Here is a 23,713-nt window from a genome sequence, read left to right as displayed (position 1 = left end):
TTAATTAAGTTCAAAATGTAAGGTATTAGATAGCACTGTTTCAGATCCCTGATTGGCAACACGATAAAGACAGACATTTGAAAGTGACTTTAAACCATTGTCTTTAATTCTTAACTTCCCAAAGCTACTCAGGCAGCTGGCTTTTCATTCCCAATTCAGCATCCAGTGATTTACACTGGGTTATATACCCATCAAATAACTTTACTTCAAGTGACAGTGTGGCCCCCTCAACCAGGATAATGTTCCACAATTCCAAAATGCTGCAAACATCCTGGAGATGATTCTTTTCAACATAAGGATGCCTAACCTTTGTAATTTGATTATTATACATATTGAATAAATTGCAAAGCAATATACATTTACCCCCGAGCTTAAATTTTCTTGTGCAAAGGAGAACTTGGAGGCTCTTGATAGCTTATCGCTGGTTTTAAGGTAGCGATGAGACTGGCAACTTGATCCAAATCGGAATTTAAGGATGATGATTTGGTGTGGCTGACCTTGAAGCACTGTGCATGAGACATGAATTCACACCAGGGGTTTCTCTGGCAGCTGTGGTTCAGTAGCAGGACTCTAACTCTAAATTTGCAATGATGCGGGTGAGATGCTAAATGAAGGCTCCTTCTGGCCTCTCAGCTATCAATTGAGGATCCCACGTCATATATAGGGTAAGAACATCACAGTGGTGACTATGAAACCATTGTCGATTATCGTAAAAACCCATCTAATATCCTTTCAGGAAAGAACTCTGCTGTCCTTCCCTGGTCTGGCCTACATGTGACTCCAGACCCACAGCAATGTGGTTATGAACATATACATATGAACAAGGAGCAGGATTAGGTCATTCAGCCCTCGAGCCTGATCTGCCATTTAATAAGATCACGGTTGACTCTTAAATGCCCTCTGAAATGGCCTAACAAGCCACTCAGTTGTACCAAACTGTCTAAAGATGGAATGAAACTGGATGGTCCACCCAGCATCAACCTAGACACTGGAAATGGCAATGGCAAAGCCAGCTCTGCCGACCCCGCAAAACCCTCTTTACTAACATCTGGATGCTTGAGCCAGAATTGGGAGAGCTGTCCCACAGACTAGTTTAGCAACAGCCTGACATAGTCATCCTCATACAATCATACATACAATTTTCCAGGCACCACCATCACCATCCCTGGGTATGTCCTGTCTGACCGGCAAGGCAGGCCCACCAGAGGTTGCGGCACAGTGGTATACAGCCGGGAGGGAGTTGCCCTGGGAGTCCTCAACATTGACTCCGGAACCTATGGAGCCTCATGGCATCAGGTCAAACATGGGCAAGGAAACCTCCTGCTGACTACCACCTGCTGCCCCTGCCAACCCCTCCCTCCAACTCAGTTGATGAATCAGCATTCCTCCTGTTGAACACCAATTGGCAGAAGCGCTGATTTTGGGTTCCACCAGGGCCACTTAGCTCCTAACTTCATTACAGCCCTGATCCAAACATGGACAAAGGAGCTGAATTCAAGGGGTGAGGTGAGAGTGACTGCCCTTGACATCAAAGCATTTGGTCGAGTGTGGCATCAAGGAGACCTAGCAAAACTGAAGTAAATGGGAATCAGCGAGAAAACTTTCCACTGGTTGGAGTCATCTCACCTCCTGACTCCCCAAAGCCTGATCATCATCTACAAGGCACACGTCAGGAGTGTGATGGAATATTCTCCACTTGTCTGGATGAGTGCAGCTCCAACAACACTCAAGAAGCTTGACACCATCCAGAACAAAGCAGCCCGTTTGACTGGCACCCCATCCACCACTTTAAACATTCAGTCCTCCACCACCAATGCACAGTGGCAGCAGTGTGTACCATCTACAAGGCCCACTGCAGCAACCCACTTCTTTGACAGCACCTTCTAAACCGGTGACCTCTACCACCCCGAAGGACAAGGACAGCAGATGCATGGGAACACCACCACTTGCAAGTTCCCCGCCAAGCCACACGCCATCCTGACTTGGAAATATACCGCCGTTCCTTCACTGTCGCTCGGTCAAAATCCTGGAACTCCCTTCCTGACAGCACTGTGGATGTACCTACACCACAGGGACTGCAGCGGTTCAAGAAGGCAGCTCAACACCACCTTCTCAAGGGCAATTAGGGATGAACAACAAATGCTGGCCCAGCCAGCGATGTCCACATCCCGTGAACGAATAAAGTAAAAAAAAAACATTCTCCCCAGTTTCCTGGATGATGCTTTTCACTAAAACAGGTTATAGTGTCATTACTACATTGCTGTTTGAGGGAGTTTGCTGTGTGCAAATTGGCTGCCATCTTTCCTTCATTACAATAGCGACAGCAGCTCAAAAGTAATTCATTGGCACTTTCAGATATCGTGTAAGCTACTTTATAAATGCAAGTTCATTATTTTTTTACGACTGGCAAGTCAACAACGATCCTAGAATTCTATTCCGATGAGTTGGGGACAATTGCTGGAAGTCTGGCTTAGGCCAAGATCTATATAGGCACTCCCAACAGATTCTGATGAGAACTCCTTCAGAAAGGACATGAATCATCTCACTTTTGATGGCCTTCCAAATTCTTGAGGCCGTGACTCAAGTTCCGGCAGTTTCCCGGTGATCATTCGGACAAATCAACATGTCTAGATGACCGAACAGTGCAAGGTGGCTGAGGTGCAGATTTAACTTCCCTCCCTTTTCAGGTGATCGATTGTCATGAAGCAAACTCAATAGCAGCAGTTTTGAAAATAAGGGTTTGAATGCAACCTTGAATGGGACCTGGGTTTCGAATCCCACCACGGCAGATGGTGAAATTTGAATTCAATAAAAATCTAGAATTAAATGACCATGAAACCATTGCCAATTGTCGTAAAAACCCATCTGGTTCACTAATGTCCCTTAGGGAAGGAAATCTGCTGTCCTTACCTGGTCTAGCCTACATGTGACTCCAGACCAACAGCAATGTGGTTGACTCTTAAATGTCCTCTGAACAGGGGCAATTAGGGATGGGCAATAAATGCTGGCCTAGCCGGCAATGCCCACATCCCATGAATGAATAAAGAGAAGCACGAACAACTTGCATTCATGTCGCGCCTCTAAAGTAGCCAATCATCCCAAGGCACTTTACAGGAGTGTTATCAAACAGAAGTTCACACCAAATTGCATAAGAAGATGATCGATCTGGTAACCAAAAGCTTGGTCAAAGAAGTAGGTTTTAAGGAGCATTTTAAAGGTAGAGAGTCAGAGTAGCGCAGAGTCTGTAGAATTTTCACAAGAGGCCAAATGTCTACTTAGAGGAGTACGATCATTATTCCTAACCTGGATTGTTCTGCAATGGAAGCTAGTTAGTAAAAGATCTCATGGCACTATTTTTGAAGAAGAGCAGTGGAGTACTCCCTTGGTGTCCTATATTCATCCGACCAATGTCACTGTAAAACAAATTATCTGGTCACTACAACATCAAGGTCTGTGTGAAAATTGGCTGCCATACTTCCTATATTACGACAGTGACTATGCTTCAGAAGGTACAGTGCGGAAGTGTGCGACACCTTCCAAGTGTCAAAGCTTGTATTTTTGATACAGACCTTAATTGGAACGGGAAACTGAAAATGGGAACGGAGAAAGTAAACTACCCCTCCCATTTTCTAAGGAAACTAAGACTGAAATTGAGATTGGAAACCAAAACTCCTGGTTGAAACTATGTAACAGGAGACAGAGTCATCAGAGCTCAGTAGTGGATGAGTCCACTGGTGCAATACAGACAGGCTGAAGAAGACAGAAGCTGAGAATAAGCAAAGGTACAGTTGCTGCAGTTGCTGTTTCTGTGACTTGAAGATAACATTAGTGGATCTAAACCATCTGGACCCAGTTGAGGTGGTTCTGTTGACAGGTGCCATCTTCATTGGAGACCATGCCAGTGGAACTCCTGTTGGTTGTGCACTGCTGTCGGCTGGGAACCAGGCTAGTCCTAAAAGAGGAGCTGGAATTCTTCGTGAGGATGACCAAGTTCTGAAGGACTTGTGACTGAGATCGATGATATATATGCTGAGTGGAATGCTGAGCCAATTTGTAAGGTCTGTCTTAGTTGTATCTGCCATTCAATGTGTAATTTATAATTGGCCGCAATTTGCCTGTTAATTTATGTTTAACATATTGATTCTGGGTTTTAGAGTACAGGGGGTTAGCTAAGATAGTGTTTAGTGTTTGCTTTGTTTGACTCTTGTATAGTAAAAATTACTTTGTTTAAACCATGGAATCTTGTGTCTTCATTCTTTCAGTAAATATCTGGGATTTTGGATTTCTGTTTTTAAATAAAGTTACTGGTCTCGACTGAGATTATATCAATTGACTGTAAAGTGCATTGGGATGTCCCGAGCATATGAAAGCCGCTATATAAATGCAGGTGTTTCCTTCCGTTTCTTTCTTACCTAATAATTAATAAAACGATAAGGCCTGACTAATTGATGCAGTGTTTTACTAGCGTTCATGCAGCCAAGTAAACAAGTGACAAGTAAAAATGACTCACTGGCACAGGGCCAATGATCTGCAGTCGGCAATGTGATATCAGTGCATGGAAATTCTGCCCAGGATTGAAAAATGAAGCCTGGTAGACTCACCGGATCCACTTTTTTAGACCCACTTTCTAATCGGCTGATGGGAATCCAGCCAGCTCTGCTGATTATATCTTACAATAGTGTTAGGCTTTGGCTGAAACCTTCTGGCTCCATTCTGATTTCTGAATGCTAAGAAGCCTCCTTCCTCTGAATCAGAGGTAAATCCTGGCTCCGTTTCTTAAATCCCAGGTCCTCCCCTGCGGGCTCCAATTCTATTTCAACAACAATGGTGATAAAAACAATTTGCACTAATATCGCACCTTTAACATTGTAAAACATCTTAATGTACTTCGCAGGACTGCTTTCAAACAAAGTTTGACACCAAACCACATAAAGGGTTTTTAAGACCAGTTGGTCAAAGAGATCACTTTTAGGGAGAGTCTTAAGTGGAGGGAAAGGAGATAGAGAGGTGGAGAGGTTTAGGGAGGGAATTCCAACACTTTGCACCTAGGCAAGTGAAGCACAGCTGTCAATGCTGGAAGGATTAAAATCAGGCATGCGCAAGAATCCAGTATTGGTGGAGCGCAGAGATCACGGAGGGATTTTAGAACTGGAAGAAGCTAAAGAGATAGGGAGGATCGAGGCCATGGTGGGGGGGATCTGAACAACAGGGCGAGAGTTTTTAAATTCAGGCGTTGATTAACTGTGAGCCAATGTAGGTCATCGAGCACGGGGGCAAAGTGTAACAGGATTTGGCACAAGTTAGGATATAGGCAGCAGAGTTGGAGGTTCCATGATCACCTATCCAATGTACCTTCATCCTCCACCCCGCGACCCCCGCCCAACCCACCCTCATGACCTGCTCACCAGCTATGGTTGAATCATCATTCTTCACATGTAAATCCAGACTGGTGACTATTCAACTGGTTGAGGGGCATCATCGCCAACTCGTCAGTGTGCTCACTCACCTATCTAGATGAGCGCTTTCTAATGGCAGTGATAAGGCACAGAAGCTCTGGCCTCTCTCTCACCCTGAAACATTGACGTCCATTGAAGCGCTTCTGCTGCCAACGACTGAGCTCATATAGAAGGTGCCAGCCATGGCTCACTGGGCAGAGCCCTAAGTCCCACTCCAGGTCTTTGAGCACATGATCTCGTGACCATTCTCCAAAAGTATTTGCTTAGCCATAAAGAGCTTTGGGGCATCCTGAGGTTGCGAAAAGCATGATGTAAAAACAATTTTTTAACATGAACTCTGTAACTTTGTTGGGTGTAAAAGGAATGATGAGGAATATAAATTATTTATTGATACTGAAGTAAAACTTCCATTGCTCAGGCGTCAGAGGTGCAAAATATAGTTGTGAAGGAGGAAAAGGATGTTTCCCCATCCCAATTTTCATCGCCCTCAGTTATGGAATTCCCCACGTAAACCTCCCCAGCTCTCTAGTGCACTCTCCTCCTTTAAGATGATTGTCAAACCTATCTCTTTAACCAAGATTATGGTCATCTGTTTCAACAGCTCCTTATATGACTCAGTATCCTGTAAAGTGCCTTGGGATGTTTTATTACATTAAAGGTACTATATAGATACAGGTTGCTGTTGTATGAACAGCCCAGACAGCATCCTGGTAAATCTCCTCTGCACCCTCTCCAGTGCAATCACATCCTTCCTATAATGTAGTGACCAGAACTGCACACAGAACTCCAGTTGTGGCCTAACCAGCATTTTATACAGTTCCAGCATAACCTCCCTGCTCTTCATTCTATGCCTCAGCTAATAAAGGCAAGTATTCCATATGCCTTCTTAACCATCTTATCTACCTGCCCTGCTACCTTCAGGGATCTGTGGATATGCACACCAAGGTCCCTTGGATCTTCAATGCTTTCCAGGGTCCTACCATTCATTGTGCAATCCTTTGCCTTGTTAGCCCTCCCAAAGTGCATTATCTCACACTTTTCCAGGTTGAATTCCATTTGCCACCGCTCTGCCCACCTGACCAGTCCATTAATATCCCCCTGCTATGGCTATCCTCCTCACTTTTACCACCCTACCAATTTTTGTATCATCCGCAAACTTCTTGATCATACCCCCTACATTTAAATCCAAATCATTTATGTACACCATAAACAGCAAGGGCCCCAGCACCCAGCTCTGCGGAGCCCCACTGGAAACAGACTTCCAGTCACAGAAACACCCTCTGCCATCACCCTCTGCTTCTTGCCTCTCAGCCAATTTTGAATCCAACGTTTCACTTTGCCTTGGATCCCATGGGTTCTTACTTTCTTGACCAGTCTGCCATGAGGTGCTTTATCAAAAGCCTTGCTGAAGTCCATGTGGACCACATCAAATGCATTACCCTCATCAACACTCCTGGTTAACTCCTCAAAAAATTCAATCAAATTTGTCAAACGTGACCTTCCCTTAACAAATCCATGCTGACTATCCCTGATTAATCCATGACTCTCCAAGTGCAGATATACTCTGTCGCTCAGAATTCTTTCTAGTAACTTCCCCACCACTGAGGTTAGACTGACTGGTCTGTAATTTCCTGGTCTATCCCTTCCTCCCTTTTTTAATAAAGGGACAAAGCTAGCAGTCCTCCAGTCCTCTGGCACCCCACCTGTGGCCAGAAAGCATTTTAAAATTACTGCCAGGGCCCCTGATATCTCTTCTCTTACCTCCCTCAAAAGCTTGGGATACACCTCATCTGGGCCTGTGGATTCAACCACTTTTAAGGTCACTAATACCTCCTCTCTCTCTATGTTAATTTCCTCTAATATTTCACAGTCCTCCTAGTAACCTCCTCTCAGTCACAGTAACTCTTTTGGAGTCAAAACAATAAACTAAATTAACAAAAACAAGGGAGAAATCAAGCACAGCCCCTAAGTCAGGTCAGCTGTAAAATCAAGGAAAAACTTTAAAGGAACCTTACAAACATCAAACTAAGATGTGATTAAAGGGGTCAACAAAACACCCCAGTCCCCGCGGTGCCCACCGTGCACGGAAGGCCTCTCTCAGTCACAGTATCTTGCTCCTACTTGTTGTTTGGGTTAATAATCTACTGCTTGATTGGCTACAATAACTATTTGGTTGATTGGGCTAGCAATCTATTGGTCGCTTGGGCCTATAATCTTTTAGTCAGTTGTATCAAGAATCTATAGGTTGGCTGGGATAATAATCTATTGGTTGGTTGGGCCTATAATCTACAAGTTAGTTGTGTCAATAATCTATTGGTTGGCTAGGCTAATAATCTATTGGTTGGTTGGGCCAATCATCTACTCATTGGTTGGGTCAATAATCTATTGGTTAGTTGGGCCAATCATCTACTCATTGGTTGGGTCAATAATCTATTGGTTGGTTGGGTCAATAATGTAACAGCTAGTTAGGTCAATAATGCTACATGTGCACCTCCTGATGTCACTGGAGGTGTCAGCTGTGGCTCAGTTCATAGCACCCTCGCCTTTGAATCAGAGGGTTGTGGGTTCATGTCCCACTCCCGGAAACCAAGAACTGTGATTGTACTCAAAAGAGTTGCAATCTGTGACTGTTGATAACTCGAAAGAGTATCCTGATGTCACTGGAGGTGTCAGCTGTGGCTCAGTTCATAGCACCCTTGCCTTTGAATCAGAGGGTTGTGGGTTCATGTCCCACTCCCGGAAACCAAGAACCATGATTGTACTCGAAAGAGTTGCAATCTGTGACTGTTGATAACTCGAAAGAGTTTCCCACTCCCGGAAACCAAGAACTGTGAATGTACTCGAAAGAGTTACGTGTGATCTGTTGATGACTCGAAAGAGTTGCTCCACAAATAAATAACTTCCTGATGTCACTGGGTTTGAAAGTGGTGGACACTGGTTCTGGGCCTTACAAGGCCACCCGGATAGGAATGTGATATGACTGCGCACTTGTTGGATTCTGGTAGGTTCCACCAAACTCCTGCTGGTTAGAGAGCTATGTGGAGATCCCAAACCTAACCAGACTTGGGGATACTGAATGGTGGATGGGAGTGAAAAAAAAAATAGATGGCGTGGGGTGTAGGATGGCTTACTACACCACTGACACAAAAAAAAGACATAACCGCATAACCTAACACTACAAACAATCAAAAGCAAGGGTACTGATTTTTTTCTCTAAATGTACTGGGTAATGTGACCTCAACTTCTTAAACAACCTGCAATGTAATCATTCTAAGCTGGGTTCAAAAGGCAATTTGAACATGCTTACCACGGGTTGCAGTGGGGTCCCAGGCATCATGGCGTTGGCTAACTGCATCTGCTGGGCCAGCATAGCCATGTTTTTCTGCTGTATCAGGTTATTGCGTCCATTTATCTCCAGCTGCGTTTTTAAGTGGGGTGGAGGGTGAAGGTACTTGCAGTTTTCTCTGGAGCAGCGACCCTGAGGGAGATAAAGAGGAGCAACAACACGGTTAAGACCAAATGCATTTGAGCCCCCCAAACACACACCTGAATCGAGTTACAACGACACATACTAACATTTTCTTTTCAGTTACTGGCTGTCCGTTCGCAGAGATGATCGGGCTTGATATTAAACATCGCCCCCCCACCCCCCACCACTCCTGCCATATCCCATTTCGCCCAAGCTGAATGGTGCATGGGAGGAGTTGAAATTATGCCAAATCCATTTACAGGCATGAGGTCATTCCGTTCTCATCCACCCGGTGGCCAGATAGTGGATCAGGTCAGGTTTTGGCCAGGATTACGAAAACTCCGAGAATATTCCTGAAGCACTGCCCAGACTTTCTGGTTTGCCACCGTACTGGTGCATATGAGGTCTGGTAGCATTTGTTTCTCATTAAGGCATAATTCTCAACGTTTGCAGGGTCAGTCTTCAGGTGAAAATCTCCCCAATTTTCTACAGAGCCACCAGCGAGTGGAGAACATTCATTTCTTCTCTTCTATTTTATATACAATGCACAGCACAGAAATGGGCCATTCAGTCTGTGATGGTGTCTATGTTCCAAACCAACCTCCTCCCATCTCTTTATGATGAGATGCTGAGTAAATTGGACCTATATTCTATGGAGCTTAGAAAAATGAGAGGTGATCTCAGTGAAAACTACACAATTCCAAACAGGCTTTTCAGGGTAGAAATGAGAAGTTATTTCCCCTAACCTAGAACACGGGGTCACAGTCTCAGGATAAGGGGTTTCAATCATTTAGGACTAAGATAAGGGTTGTGAATCTTTGGAATTCTCTACCCTAGAGGGCTGTGGATGCTCCATCATTGACTGTATTTAAGGCTGAGATAAACAGATTATTGGTTTCTTTGGGAATCAAGGGCGCAGGCAGGAAAGTGGAGTCGAAGCCCAAGATCAGTCATGATCATATTGAATGGCCAAATGGTCTGCTCGTGCTCATATTTCTTGTGTTCTTATGTTCTTGTGTAATGTTATAAACATATCCTTCTATTCCTTTCTCCCTCATGTGGGTATGTAGTTTCCCCTTCAATGCATGTATACCATTCACTTCAACTACTCCTCGTGGTAGTGAATTCCACATTCTCACTTCTCTCTGAGTAAGGAAGTTTCTCCTGAATTCCTTCTTGGGTTTACTGATGACTATCTTGTATTTATGATCCCTAGTTCATAGTTTCCATCTCAACGTTTGCATAAACGATCCAATCCAAATGAATTTTTAAAAAAATAAAAAGCTATTATTGAAAGTCTAAGCTTTATTTCTGGTGTAGATCACCTCGGTAGGAATGAGTTGCATCCCTCTGGCGATTCCACTCATTGTAGCAACCTCCCTTCCTACTTTGGGTCCCAACTGAATAGGAAAAGTAAGAACCCCTGTCACAGGGAGTCACCATTTGATGTCATTGGACTCATAAGGGGGCAGGCAGAGGTCTGCCTCAGGTTGGAACTCCCGGGGTTTCCAAGAATTAAAGGTGAATCTCCTGAACACTACCTTGAGCAAAGCCCAGAAGATCACAGGGGCATTAAAAGAAAGTGTGTGTTCATTGTTGACTTCCTTCGGAAATGCATTGTTTATACACATAAGTAATTTGTTGTAAATGTATAAAGTAAAAAGACTGTTTGACTGTCAGGCAAGCATCATCCAAGGGGGTAATTAGGAGCCTGTTTGCTTTCCAATTGGTGTGGGAAGGGTGGTGGGTGGTGAGGGGTGCAGGGCTGTGGGGATGATGGTCTTCAGCAACCAATGGTATGAGTGCAGAGGCGGAGCAGTTTGAGGCATGTGATCATGTGATGAAACCTCCAGGAATACGTCCAGCTGGAGCTGGCAATCTGTGTCCCAGCCCTTGCAAGACTGACAGTTCAACCTCAGGAGTGGCGGAGACCCAGCTCAGCCTGGTCCTTGCTGGTTTACAAGGGGTATACCGGGCTCTTGATGGAGTTTGAGTAAACCTAGATCATTCACGTGCATTGCCAGCTCCTTTGACAATACCTGATTTACCCTCTGCAGCAGGCATGCAAAAGTTTCAAAGAATCATACCACTACGTTGCATTATAAACAATGTTAGTTCCATTCTTCCAATTGACCCGCGTCCATCTCAGCCCTAGTTTGGGTATCCAGACCAATTTGCAGGCAGGATATATACTTTCTGAGCTGACTCAATCCTCTGGTAAACCAATTACCTCATTTATACCCTGTATGTAGGATGAGACTTGAATTTAACTGACTGGCATCATCTCAAATTTCTCCTCCCTCCCCTATAAATTTTAGATACAGATTAAATTTAGACCTGGTCTGACAATAATAAATTGCATTTTTATAGCATCTTTAACATAATAAAAACCTCCTAAACCACTTCATAAGGTCATTTCAAACAACATTGGACACTGAGCCACATAAGGAGATATTTTAGCAGATAACTTAGTCAACATGTTAGGCATAAAGGAGATCTTAAAGGAGGAGAGAGAGGTAGAGAGGTTGAGGAGGGAATTCCAGAGTTTAGGACCTAGGCAGCTGAAGGTATAGCTGTCAATAGGTAGAACAATTAAAACCAGGGATGCTCAGGAGCAACAAACTGAAGGAGTGCAGATATCTCAGAAGGTTTTAGGGCTGAAGGAGGTTACAGGATTGGTGAAGGGTTCAGCTTTCTCTAACTCTGAAGCTTACAGAAGCCATTACACATGATTTGAAAGCATAGATATTACCAATCTGGGATTGAGTTGTGGAGTTTCACAGGCTGGAAACACATTTCGGGAATTCCACCATTGTGGTTTGTGGATCTGAGCAAGGTTATCAATCTGTTAATGGTCAAAACAACCCCATGGGTCCCTGTGCCTAAGTGCTCAAATTCCTGATGCACACTCCAATTAATCAAACCCAACATTAAGTCAACACGTTTAAAAGAGTTCATATTTCTGTTGTAGGTTAATCAGCTGAGGCTCTCTGGAGTCTCCCCAATATCAATGTGGTTGGGTCTGTTATAAAAACCCCTCAGACACAGCCACGAGGCATCATGTTGTTAGCAAGGTGAATGTTACATTATCACCGCTAATCACCATGTTGTGTTATCACCACTGATCACCATGTTGTGTTCTGGTGCCAGCTGTTGTGTCTCAACAATGAGATCTTGAGACCTGTATACTTAAACATGAGCAACTTAATGTTGATCTTTTAACTATGTACAGATCTGAGACTACTGCTGTGCATGCTGCTGCCATGCTGGTAGGCTGCTTCTAGAATGTTCTACCAGTCTATTGCCATGTAACTCTATACATCATACTGTGGGCAGTGCTATTTTCCAGTCCCACATAACCCTTGCTCTGCCGAGTACCTTTACATTACAATAGCATGCAAGCACATACAACATCATACAACAGCAAAGCTCCTCTCCAAGAGGTGTGTTCTGTGGACCACTTGGAAAAGATATGACTTATCCTTTTTTGCTCCAATCCGTCACTGTTTTACATAAGTGATCGTCACATCTAGGAGACGTTATCACTCCTGTGAATGCAAACGCGCTAACACAGATGCACTCTTTGTCAGAGTAGATCACAATCCCTTACAAACAGTGCCATGGGATCCTTGCCTCGATAATGAAGCATTCATTTGTTGTAACAAAGGTCATCGCTGGGTGGGGTTTGAACTCAGTCAGCTTGTAACAGAACATCAACCACGACTAAGGAGGAGAGGGAAATGATTTAATGCCTCTATGGAAATAGTGGACAAAGGGATATTGTGCTGATGTATCAACTGTTGGTAAGCGAATATTGCCACAATTTAATTTTGAAACCCAGAGTAGATGGGGCTCTTTCACTGATCGATCACCTCTCCCAATCTGACTGAGTAGCAAAGTTGCAATAGGATCAAGGGTTTGAGATGACATCAGAATTTCAAGACAGAAAACAAAATTTATTCAACCTGAAAAGTATGAAAATAAAGCAAGATAAATTGATATCATCTGGGCTCATATATTAAATTAAAATGATCTGCAAACTTAGTCAAAATCCGAATGGTCAAATTAGAGGGCCTCATAACTCCGTAAAAACAAAAAGAAAGATTAGCTTTAAACAGCACCTTAACCTTAGGACATCTCAAAGTGCTTCACAACCAAAGAAGTATGTTTTGAAGTGTAGTCACTGTTACAATGTAGGAAACACGGCAGCTATTTTGCACACGGCAGCGTGATAACAGGCTGGATTTTATGGCGGGTTAGGGGGAAGCGTACCTGGAAGGAAAGTAACTTCCAAACCCAGATCAACTTTAAGGATGCCCGGCAACAATGAAGCACCCTGGGCAGCCTAAACAAGCTGAGGGTGGTGCTCCCATCCCTCAGTGGGCGGAAGTCCCGTCCCTGAGTGGGGGCCTCTGTTTATTGTCTCATCCAAGAAACAGTGCGCCTGACAGTGTAGCACTCCCTCAGTACTGCACTAGGAGTGTCAGCGTGGACTTTGCATTCAAATGTCTGGAGAGCGACCTGAACTCATCATCTGCATGACTCAGGTGTGACAATGCTACAACTGACACTAAAGCCTAGAGTTATTTCTGACTTGCGCTGTTGGGGCATATTTCCCTGCATTGGGCAATTTGGGCCTGGAGGCCAGTGCACCCCATCAATAATGAAGAGGAATTCCTGTGGGAGCCTATGATTTGGTACCTGAGCTCCCAAAATGTGTTGCGATTGAACATAACAGGTTGTTTGAGTACAGCAAATAGAAGGTAATCGGGTGGTTCGGGGCAGGAGGAAAACTGCACGGTTATAAACGAGCCCTCCCTTACAGGGATGTGCTTCCTGCTGCCCGGAAAATCTTTCCTTTTATTTCCAACTCATTTGAATCTTGAAGTTTAACGGGAAAGGCTGATTTCAACACTGTTCCCTAATTGGAGGACTAATCCAAATATGAATAGCACGGTGAACCCTGAATTGGAACATCAAGACACATCCTAAATCAAAACATGTACAACAGTTAGCATCAGGAACTTGTGAATGTGTAAGGGCATGAATTTAAGCTAGATAGAAGAGAGAAATTAACGATCTTGGTCTATGCTTTAAGGAACCTTGTGTCAAAGGCAATGCGACAAAGATGGCCGCTCTGTGTGCCTGGTTCTGGTCACAGCATTAGCCCTTTCATAAGATGCCTGAAGCTTCATGCTCTGCACCTTGTGACCCTAAACTGCCTTACCACAGTTTTATTTCAGTTTGACTTGCTGAGAAACTGCTGCCGAGAGTCAGGGAGGAACAAATGGGAGAAAGCTCATCAATGGGTTAAATGGACTAAAATGCCACTGATTAACTGAGGGCGAGATAATGCCAGGGCCTTATGGGTACTGAATGGAGTTGGGGCGGGAGGGCTGCACAGGAGCAAAATTCAAACTGTTTCGACACGTGGTCACCTTTTCTTGAAAGGATTTGGGGCTGTATCCATCCATTGCACTGATTGTCTCATTACTGTGTGTAACTAATTGTATACAATCATTAAAATGATTAATGCCATTGCTTGGACACAGGGAAAAGAGGAAAATTAGGTGAGGGGAGTGCTGCATAACCTTAAGGGGGCTAACATATTGGTTAACTTGTTGAACTGATCTCCATTTATGTGGCAGATGATAACAAGATGTTTGCACACCTCTGCATAGTACATTCCTTCATTCATTCTAGCCCACTGAAACAAAGACACCCACATGTACTGAAGAGTTCAAGGCTACTATGTTGTCTGCATTATTAAAGGACACTATAAAAAAAGCTTGTTGTCCATTGTTGACCCTTTCACACCCATCATGCACAGCTTCCACAGCCCCTGAAAGACTTGTTTAAAATTATTTACCTTTGATAATCTTTCCCTGATATAAATGTACACATATAATTTAAACTGTCCAGCAAAGAATCCACTTGATAACCTTCAATCACATGGATTTCATCTCTGAAAGCAGCAATCTGAGTCATACGGGAATGTACTTTCACTGGAGTCCTAATAGCATAAGGCATTAAACACACTGACCTCACATTTCCAATGGCATGACTCAGCCCTTGAAATTATAGCACACGCCCTTGAGAAAATGGTGGATTAGTCAGAATGGATATCCAGCACTCTTGCAACCTGAGACTGCAAATACCCCCTTCCACAATCAGGACATGCCAGCCAGCTATTGCAAACATCACATGGAGGCTTTGTCCAAGGGCTTTTTCCTTCAAAGCTATATGCGGGGGTCCCTGACGTGTCATTTTGATCTACCTCACCAGGCAGAGCTCCTACAGGATCTGGTGGGAAGCCCATGGGATCGTGTGAACATTTGTTTTACACCTTGCCCAATATGGTGCCTCATCAACTTCAATGGAGGATAAAAAAACAGGGGCGTGGTGCATAAACCAGTGTTCCACTCGATGCCATTCATCTCTGAATGGATGGCTTAGGTTCATTTTGTCCTGGCCGTTTGTGATTGCCTACCCGCTCCCTTTAATGAGACCAATGTCAACTTGAGAATAGACTGGATGGGTGAATGAAATAGAGGGAAATGTGGGAACTGGTTGGTGAAATGTGATCAGACGATTTGTCCTGTTTCTGTGTTGTAACTTTCAATGCACTTCTGTGCAGAAGCAGGCGGCCCTAATTGTGAACATGAAATCATGAATTTCTATCCAGCTTTGTAATTTTTAGTAATCCTGCAGAATTTGATCAGCTGGTAGCACAGTGACTCTGAGCACTGAGTCAGATAGCTGTGGGTTCAAGTCTTACACTGGGATTTGAGCATGTAATCTACGTTGGCACTTTCAAAAACTATAAATGGCTAGCTGCATCAGTGCCACATGGGCCACAGCCAAGTGGCATTCCTTTTTGCTTTCATTGTCTCCCTTTCTCTTTTCACATACTGCCTGGCTACAGGATTTGCCTATGTATTCTCTTTTGGGAGAGCAAGAGGTTACTGGAAGGGCTCAGGCTAGCCCAGGATTCCTAATTGAAGCAGGAGCCCTCCGGTAACACAAATGGTTTAATAGAGGGATTTCACTTTAGCTATGAATTCTGGGATTGCCATGCCTCCATTGTAGTCCTTTTGCTTCCTCTTGCTCTCCAGTTTCATATAGTAAAAGAAGGCTGGGAATTATCAGCACAGTAAACACTCTTGAGAGACAGTGATCTCTCATGCCAGATTTCCATGGATTGGTTAGTAGGTCTGTCTATCTAGCGGAGAGCTTCACTTAAAAGCCTGGGTGTTATAGAAGAGATTGCAGATGGAATGCCTGTCTACAGTAAAAACTGGATAGTGCAGTTAACAGCTGACAGATTGCAAACATTTTTTTCTGACTGAGATTGCCATGCCCTTTAGAATCATAGGATGGATGAACAGAAAGAACAAAGGAGTCAGTTAGATCTAGAGTGGTAGCACGGGAATCAAAAAGATTGCTAAGTACAGTTAGAGAGAGAAAGCTAGGCAAGTATGGGCATTGGAAATGAAGACCTGAGAGCCCTGTACCGGCAACAATTGAAGGAGAAATTGAGGGTAAAACAGAAGTGGAAGAAGGAAAATCAGATGGGTGGATAAGATTGTGATGTGGACTGAAGGAGGCTTGAAGAAAGCCCAGAGAATAAGTAAAATAGTGTCAACTAAGTCTATGATGTAAATGATTAAACAACTAGAATCATAGGGCAGAATATTGTGCTTGTCGGGCAGGCATGCGCCGGACCCAAACGAGTGTAAAATGATGTGAAATGACATTGGGCAAGCGCAATATTTCGGTCGGTGGGCACACGTGGGAGTCAGCAGCGCGCCTGTCAACAATTGAGCGGTGTATTAAGGCCCTTAATGAACTAATTGATTGAAATTTTTCGCTGCCCATCCAACTGTTTGGTTGGCGGGTGAAAAGGCCAAGCAGCCTTTAGCATTTTTGGCGAGACCTCATCCACGGGCGGGATGAGATTTCAACCAGCGATTTTAAAAAAAAACCTTTCAAATTCATCTCTAAAATGTCCCCTGCTCATGTGACAGAGTCACGTGTGGGGACATATTTTTAACATTTCTAATTGCTTTATTTTTTAGTTTAAGAATCTTCAGCTCGGTGAGGCAGCTCTGTGCCTCAGGGAGCTTTTCCCTGCACGCACTCGCACACATGTACGAACTTCTGCGCCCCCCCCCTCCCCCCCACCGCCCTCTGCAGCGCACGTTTCCCACTGGCTTGGCGGTTAACTGGCCAGCCCGCGTGAAATCGCGGTCAGGCCATCGAATTTTACAGCAGAGCAGGATGTCATTTTGCCCATTGTGCTCTTTGGAAAAGCTATCCGACTCCTCCCACACCGACACTCTTTCCCCACATCCCCACAATTGTTTTACGTTTTGAGTATGCATCAAATCCTCTTTTGAAATTCACTACTGAATCTATTTGCAGCATCCTTGCAGGCAGTGCGTGTCAGAGCAACTCACTGCATGAAAAGAATTCTCCTCACCTGCCCCTCGGGTTCTTTTGCCAACACCTTAAACCTGTGTCCTCTGGTTTCCAACCATCCTGCCAGTGGAAACAGTTTATCCTTATTTACTCCATCAATACCCCCCCACCTCCTCACCCACCCCCCCCCCCCGCCCCATAATTTTGAACACCTTCACTAAATTTCCCCTCGATCATCTCTCTTGTAGGGAGAATAATCTCAGTTTGACCAGTTTTCCACATAACAGAGGTAAAAGCGATGGTTTTGAATGCCAGCCTTTCCAATTCAATGGAATATCTTAAAAGCAAGCAGGTGTCTGTTTTTTTTTCCCCTGGAGATTACTATTAAATAACCTTTTGTTGATGATGATGCCAATAACCTGCAGTGCCTCTGACGCCAGTCAGTTCTTTTGAAGGGCTGGGTGCTTAGAGGCAGTCAATAACACGGGAAATCTGAATCAAACAGCCCTGTGTGACCTGCAGATCATGAACTGGCATTGGTAAAGTTAGTTATGGAGGTAACAAAATCGGAATGTGAAAGTGAGAAGGGTGAGACACAGACACCACATGATGTTTTCCTCAACCAACACGTCAACAACTTGACGGCAACAAGCCCAGAATGTTCTAAGTAGCCCGTCTCACGGAGGTTAACCCCCTTCATGCCACAACCTCACTCTTAGGCAAAGGTACCAAGGGAGACTGGGGGCAGGATTAAGGGTTTTCAGTTGGGTCTCTAACGTCGAGGCCAATTGGGGGTCCTGACAACACACTGTGTCAGGAATATCCCAGCAGTGGTTTTTCCTGAATTGGCCAATTAGTGGCCTGAGGGCGTGTTCGCCATGCAATTAAAGATGGCGTAGGTGCTCTCGAAGCTGAGGGGCAATAAGCAGCCCTCCAGCAGGAAAGCAGCCTGTTGTTGCAGGTAAGGAAGAGACAGGGCGTCTCCTTCTACAAATTTTAAAACGCCCACAGCTGCTCGGTCACCACTGTAAAGGGAGAGTCCTATGGCAGCAGCTCTGGCCAGGTAGAAGGAGAGGGCCGAAAAGCCTGACTAGAGCACTGGCCTCCAGTCTGCTGCTGAGAGGCTATGTTCAGGCCACTGGTCTGTTCCCAGTGCCCCGGAGACTCTCTGGCTGACTGGAAAATATCGAGCCTCTGATAATTGGCGTTAATTGGTCATTAATCTACCTCAAATAGCTACCCACATCTGGGGAAATGGCCCAGGAGTGGGATGGTGATGGAAAATCAGCACATCCGCAAAATTATAAGCCTGCCTCCGTTCCCATATGGAAGCAGCGAAAATTCTGCCCTGATATTCATCACGCCTTTCAAAAATATCTCAAACGATCACTAGGTTAATGAATTATTTTGGAGCACACCAGCTGTTAGAATCACAGAGAAGCGCAACACAAAAAGGGTCATTTGGCCCATCGACTCTGTGCTGGCTCTTTCAAAGATCAATCCAGCTAGCCCCAGTCCCCTGCTGTTTCTCCATATCCCTGCATTGTTCTTCTTCTTCAAGTATTTATCCAATTCCTTTCAGAAGGCAACTCTTACATCTGTAACCACCAACCTACAAAAGTTTTCTCTCATGTCGTTCCAAGTCCTTTTGCCAATCACCTTAAATCTGTGCCCTCTGGTTATATCGACCCTTCAGCCATTAGAATCTGTTTGTCTTTATTTACTCTATCTAAACTCTTCATGATGCTAAGCACCTTGATCAAATCTCTCAGCTTTGCTGTTGCACTATCAATGGCAGCAGCTGTTTTGCACACAGGAAGATCTCACAAACAGCAATAAGCGGGATAATCTATCCTTGGTGCAGCATGTGTAAGGAGGACATGGCACCAGCCTGCTGGATCTGGATGAAAACCATGGGATCTCGGAGGTGCAACTGAACCAGGCCTCAGTTTAACATCTCACCCAAGAGACAGCAGCTCAACAACACCAATGCAGCACTCCCTCAATACTGTGCTGAATCATAGAGATTGTATGCATAATCCTCTGACTCAGAAGCTAGCTACCAACTGTGTTGACCCAAGTGCTTTGTGAAAAGCCTGTATTTTCTATATGTGCGAAGTCTCCTTTAAGACCAAGGTGAACTGGGGAGTATTACAAAAGATGGTTAACTGGTTCCTTGATTATGACATCATTAGGTTCCAAGAAATGCCCATGTAGCCAAAGGTTGAAAATCCAAGAAGCAAAGGGTAAACAGACAGTTAATCGCAGTGGGGTCAGATTTCAACCTGTGTGGTGGCAAGCAAGTCAGACACTTTGAGAATTTGTGCGAGAGGAAACAAACAAGACTCTCACCAAAATAGTTTTCTGTTTGATATTCAGAACAGATCCTAATGTTGAAGCAGGTCTCTCAAAATAGAACAGAGACTGTGAGCAGGATTTTCCAGCTCCGCCCGCCGCTGGGATCGCCCGGTCCCGCCAAATGTCGATGGACTTTGGGCTGGGCTGCTGAATCTCCTACGGCAGGTCCCACCACGACAGGGCCAGAAAACCCCGGCCTGTGTTACTGTGTGTGTTATAGGGTTGGAAAGGTAGGGAGCGGAAGGCAGGAAGAACAAATAAGACCATAAGACATAGGAGCAGAAATTAGGCCATTCGGCCCATTGAGTCTGCTCCACCATTCAATCATGGCTGATAAGTTTCTCAACCCCATTCTCCTGCCTTCTCCCCGTAACCTTTGATCCCCTTACCAATCAAGAACCTACCTATCTCGGTCTTAAATACACTCAATGACCTGGCCTCCACAGCCTTCTGTGGCAATGAATTCCATAGATTCACCACTCTCTGACTAAAGAAGACAATGGGACAATTGTTGCCATTTCAATGATGTCAGAACCCACCAGACTGTTTAAAGGGCTCAGAGAAGGGAGCCTCTGGGGATTTTGTTGTGACCCAAGTGAGAGAGGGTTTGTGGACATACACCTGGTTGGTGTTAACTGTGTTCTGGAAATTCAGATAGAATACGGCTGCTGGTGATGGAACTCAAAAGCCAAAACGATTGAGTGGGAAGTGAGGGATCCTGCATAAAGAAGGCCGGGTTGGAATGACTGTGAGATTGCATGTGGTGCCATGTTTGTGCAGGAAGTAATGCGAGTGCCTGTAATTTGTAAAGGCGTATCTTAGTTGCATTGACTATTTAAAGTGAAATTTACCTCTTTGTTTGAAATGTCCTTCGCCTGTTAATTTAATGCTTGAATTATGTTGAACCTAGTTGGTTTGCTACAAAAGGAGTTTTAAAAAGCGAAATCTTGCCCGTCGGTTTTCTTTCCATGGGCTTCATGAGGGTTCATTTCTTATAAAAGTTATCGGTCTCTATGGGGATCGTAACAGAACAAACTGACACCGAACACCACCCAGCTGGGTGTGTAATAGGAGCAGCCATCCTTTTGCTGAAGCATTGCAAATGTCAGATCAGCACCAATCGGCACTTGTCTCTTAATTTACAGCCCGAGCATTTAACAGGAGGATCTAAATTATTTAGACAATTTTGTCCATGCCAGGAGTATTAGCACCCTTACAGTGACTAATAGTGGTGCACAGGCAGCTGACATGGGCAGAAATCAAAGCTCACAAACACAATTAAAGTCTACAGACCAATATGGAAAACTATCAGGTATCAGGGAGAGAGTTCAAGACTTTTAACCTCTCTGGGGTGATCATCAACTTGAATTTTCCGCAGGGTGTTCAGCTCCTCATGAAGCAAAATAAGGAACATGTCGGCCGGGGGTGGTGGTGGCCGGTGGCCATAATGTTGGTGACCATAACTCCCCCTGGTGACCATCAGCCACAGTGCACATGCTCTCAAAAAAGACCAAACAGGCAAAGGCGAGGGGAGACTCCCAGGCTCAGAGCCCCACACGCTGCCCTAGAAATAAAGGACAAAAGGAACAATCCCTTAAATATGGAACAGTTGACTTTCTGACATCTCCTCCATTTCCCATCTGGTTCGCTAATGTCCTTTAGGGAAGGAAATCTGTCGTCCTTACCTGGTCTGGCCTACATGTGGCTCCAGACCCACAGCAATGTGGTTGACTCTTAAATGCCCTCTGAACAAGGGCAATCAGGGATGGGCAATAAATGCTGGCCTAGCCAGCGATGCCCACATCCCATGAATGAATTTTTAAAAAAAATAGCCCCAATGACTCACTCCCAGAAGTCTGCACTTTCCACTGTAGCCATGTGAAGGTGAGGCCCTTTACAGTGAGGGAAAATTTTAACTTGACTCTGCTTATTGGGAAGCTTTTGGGTTTGGGTGCGATCAAAGTGAATGTAGAGTGATATTGGGCGGGATGTAAAACCTGCGTTCCACCCGAATCCTGTGGGATTTACACACACTGAGTTCAGTTAAAATTATCCTCGAAATGACTTGTTTCAGTTTTAGTGTAAGCATGATGCCCGTGCTCAAAAGTCAATGTTTCAAATATCTGGATTAATTTGCCTTGGGTTGAAAGGTTGAGGGGCCATTTGGCCAGGATTTTCTAGACCAGCTTAATTTCGGGATTGCTCACAGCAATCAATGTTTGAAAAGCATTGTCTGTACGCGCATATTCCTGGCGATTTTATCACATGACCTCTGCCTCCAACTGCATGCCCTGCCAATCCTGGTCAAACAGCCTCTTTCATCCATGCCCAATATTTTTAGAACCATCAACCAAAGGTGTGTCTGTTGCATTCAGTTGGCAGCACACTGCCCCCCCTGAATCGAAGGGCTCTGGGTTCCACACCAGAGCTTGACCAGAAAAAGCAAGGCTGACGCTCCAGTGCAGTGCTGAGGGAGTGCTGCACTGTCCAAGGTACCGTCTTTCAGAACAGTTGTTAAAACGAGGGCCCATCTGCTTGCTTGGGTGGAAGTAAAAGATACCATGGCACTATTGTTTAAAAAGAGCAGCAGAGTTATCCCTGGTAAATGTTTATCCCTCAATCAACATCACAAGAACCTGATTATCTTGGTCATTATCACATTGCTGTTGGTGGGAGTTTGCTGAGTGCAAATTATCTGCCAAGTTTCCCACATCACAAGAGTGAATACACTTCAAAAAGCATTTTGCTGTAAAGTGCTTTGAGACATCCAGTGCTTGTGAAAAATGAAAAGATGCAAAAAAAAAATGTATGCACGGACCCCCGCACGCCAAAGGGAAAATTCTGCCCTTAGAGTTTTTCTCTTGGGTTCTGTTCGCAGCCATACTCTGTAATACCTTCAATTCGCAGCGGATCCAGGACAATCCTGGAGAGTTGGCAGCCCCAGTCACAGGGGCTTCTGATCCTGTCCACACGGGAGTTATTGAATACCAATCACTCTTAACCCTTTTAACTTGTTCTCTGTAGGGGGACGTCTGTTGTTGAGGTTTTCCCAAAAAATTAACAATCACAATGTCACGTGAACTCAGTTATGTTAACAAGGAATCGTGAATCTATTCCCTGTGCTCCCCTCGTAATCTGAGTCACCGTCACTTTAATGACACTGAGAACACGGCACTCAACCAAAAAAATGATGAGTCACACCACACACTGGGACTGTCGATTAACTAATAGATAAGCCATGGGTTGCCAACCGTCCAGGATTACCCTCGAATTTCAGAAATTGAAGGCTAATCTCTTGGACATTGATCTATGAAACTCAGAAAAAGATTTGGGGGCATTAAAAATGTTTTCTTTTAATTATTTTTGAGCACTTTGGCTTATTTCAAAAAAATATTTGAGATGGCAAAATAGGATCTTGACTGACAGTCAAGAGTTATCCAATCAGAGAACAAAGGGTCTGTCAGCCTTCCAATTGGTGTGGAAAGGTGGGTGGACACGTTAGGTGGCCAACAGCAGGCAAAAGGGGCAGGTCAGTAAGAAGCAGGGAGTCTTGGGAGGAAGCCTCCAGCAGAGATGCCCAATCAGAGTTGGCAACACTTGTTTTAGGAGTCAGGTTTTACAATCACAGAAGGAAGGAGGCAAAATCTGAACCCATTTCAATACACACGCTTAGAAATTAGTCACAATATCAGCACACAACTGCTTAACACCATATCTACAAATAAATCCCTATGAAAATAGTAAATAGAGGAATGTCATTGGATCACTTAAGCCTTCATCAGGTATTATTCCCAAAGAAATCTCTAGGCTATATGGAGATATGACCGCTTCTTAAGGAGTGCCATACACCAGAAAAGGCTATATTCCTAATCCAAAGTGAGTGATGGCCATTGCTATTAGGCTTTCCCACTCTGGCTGGCTGTAACCCTAGGGGTTGCTTCCTCCCTCCAGCTGCTCTGCCCCAACCCTCCCCCTTCCATTGGTCTTGGGTGACCAATCTTCATTCTCA

General features: G+C 44.5%; 1 protein-coding gene across 28 annotated transcripts in view; it reads right to left on the bottom strand.

Moving 5' to 3' along the window:
- The window catches only part of LOC144694004 (muscleblind-like protein 1), a 351,759-nt gene that overhangs the window by 85,569 nt on the left and 242,477 nt on the right, over positions 1-23,713 (bottom strand). For all 28 annotated transcript variants that reach the window (XM_078564322.1, XM_078564304.1, XM_078564328.1 and 25 more), the window contains one exon: positions 8,764-8,934. In XM_078564322.1, coding sequence (XP_078420448.1) covers positions 8,764-8,832 — 69 coding nt within the window. In that variant the 5' untranslated portion in view covers positions 8,833-8,934. The remainder of the gene's footprint in view (positions 1-8,763; positions 8,935-23,713) is intronic.

This window comes from Cetorhinus maximus, chromosome 19 (assembly GCF_964194155.1).
Source record: "Cetorhinus maximus chromosome 19, sCetMax3.hap1.1, whole genome shotgun sequence".
NCBI classification, from domain to species: domain Eukaryota; kingdom Metazoa; phylum Chordata; class Chondrichthyes; order Lamniformes; family Cetorhinidae; genus Cetorhinus; species Cetorhinus maximus.
This window is presented reverse-complemented; position numbering and strand designations above follow the sequence as displayed.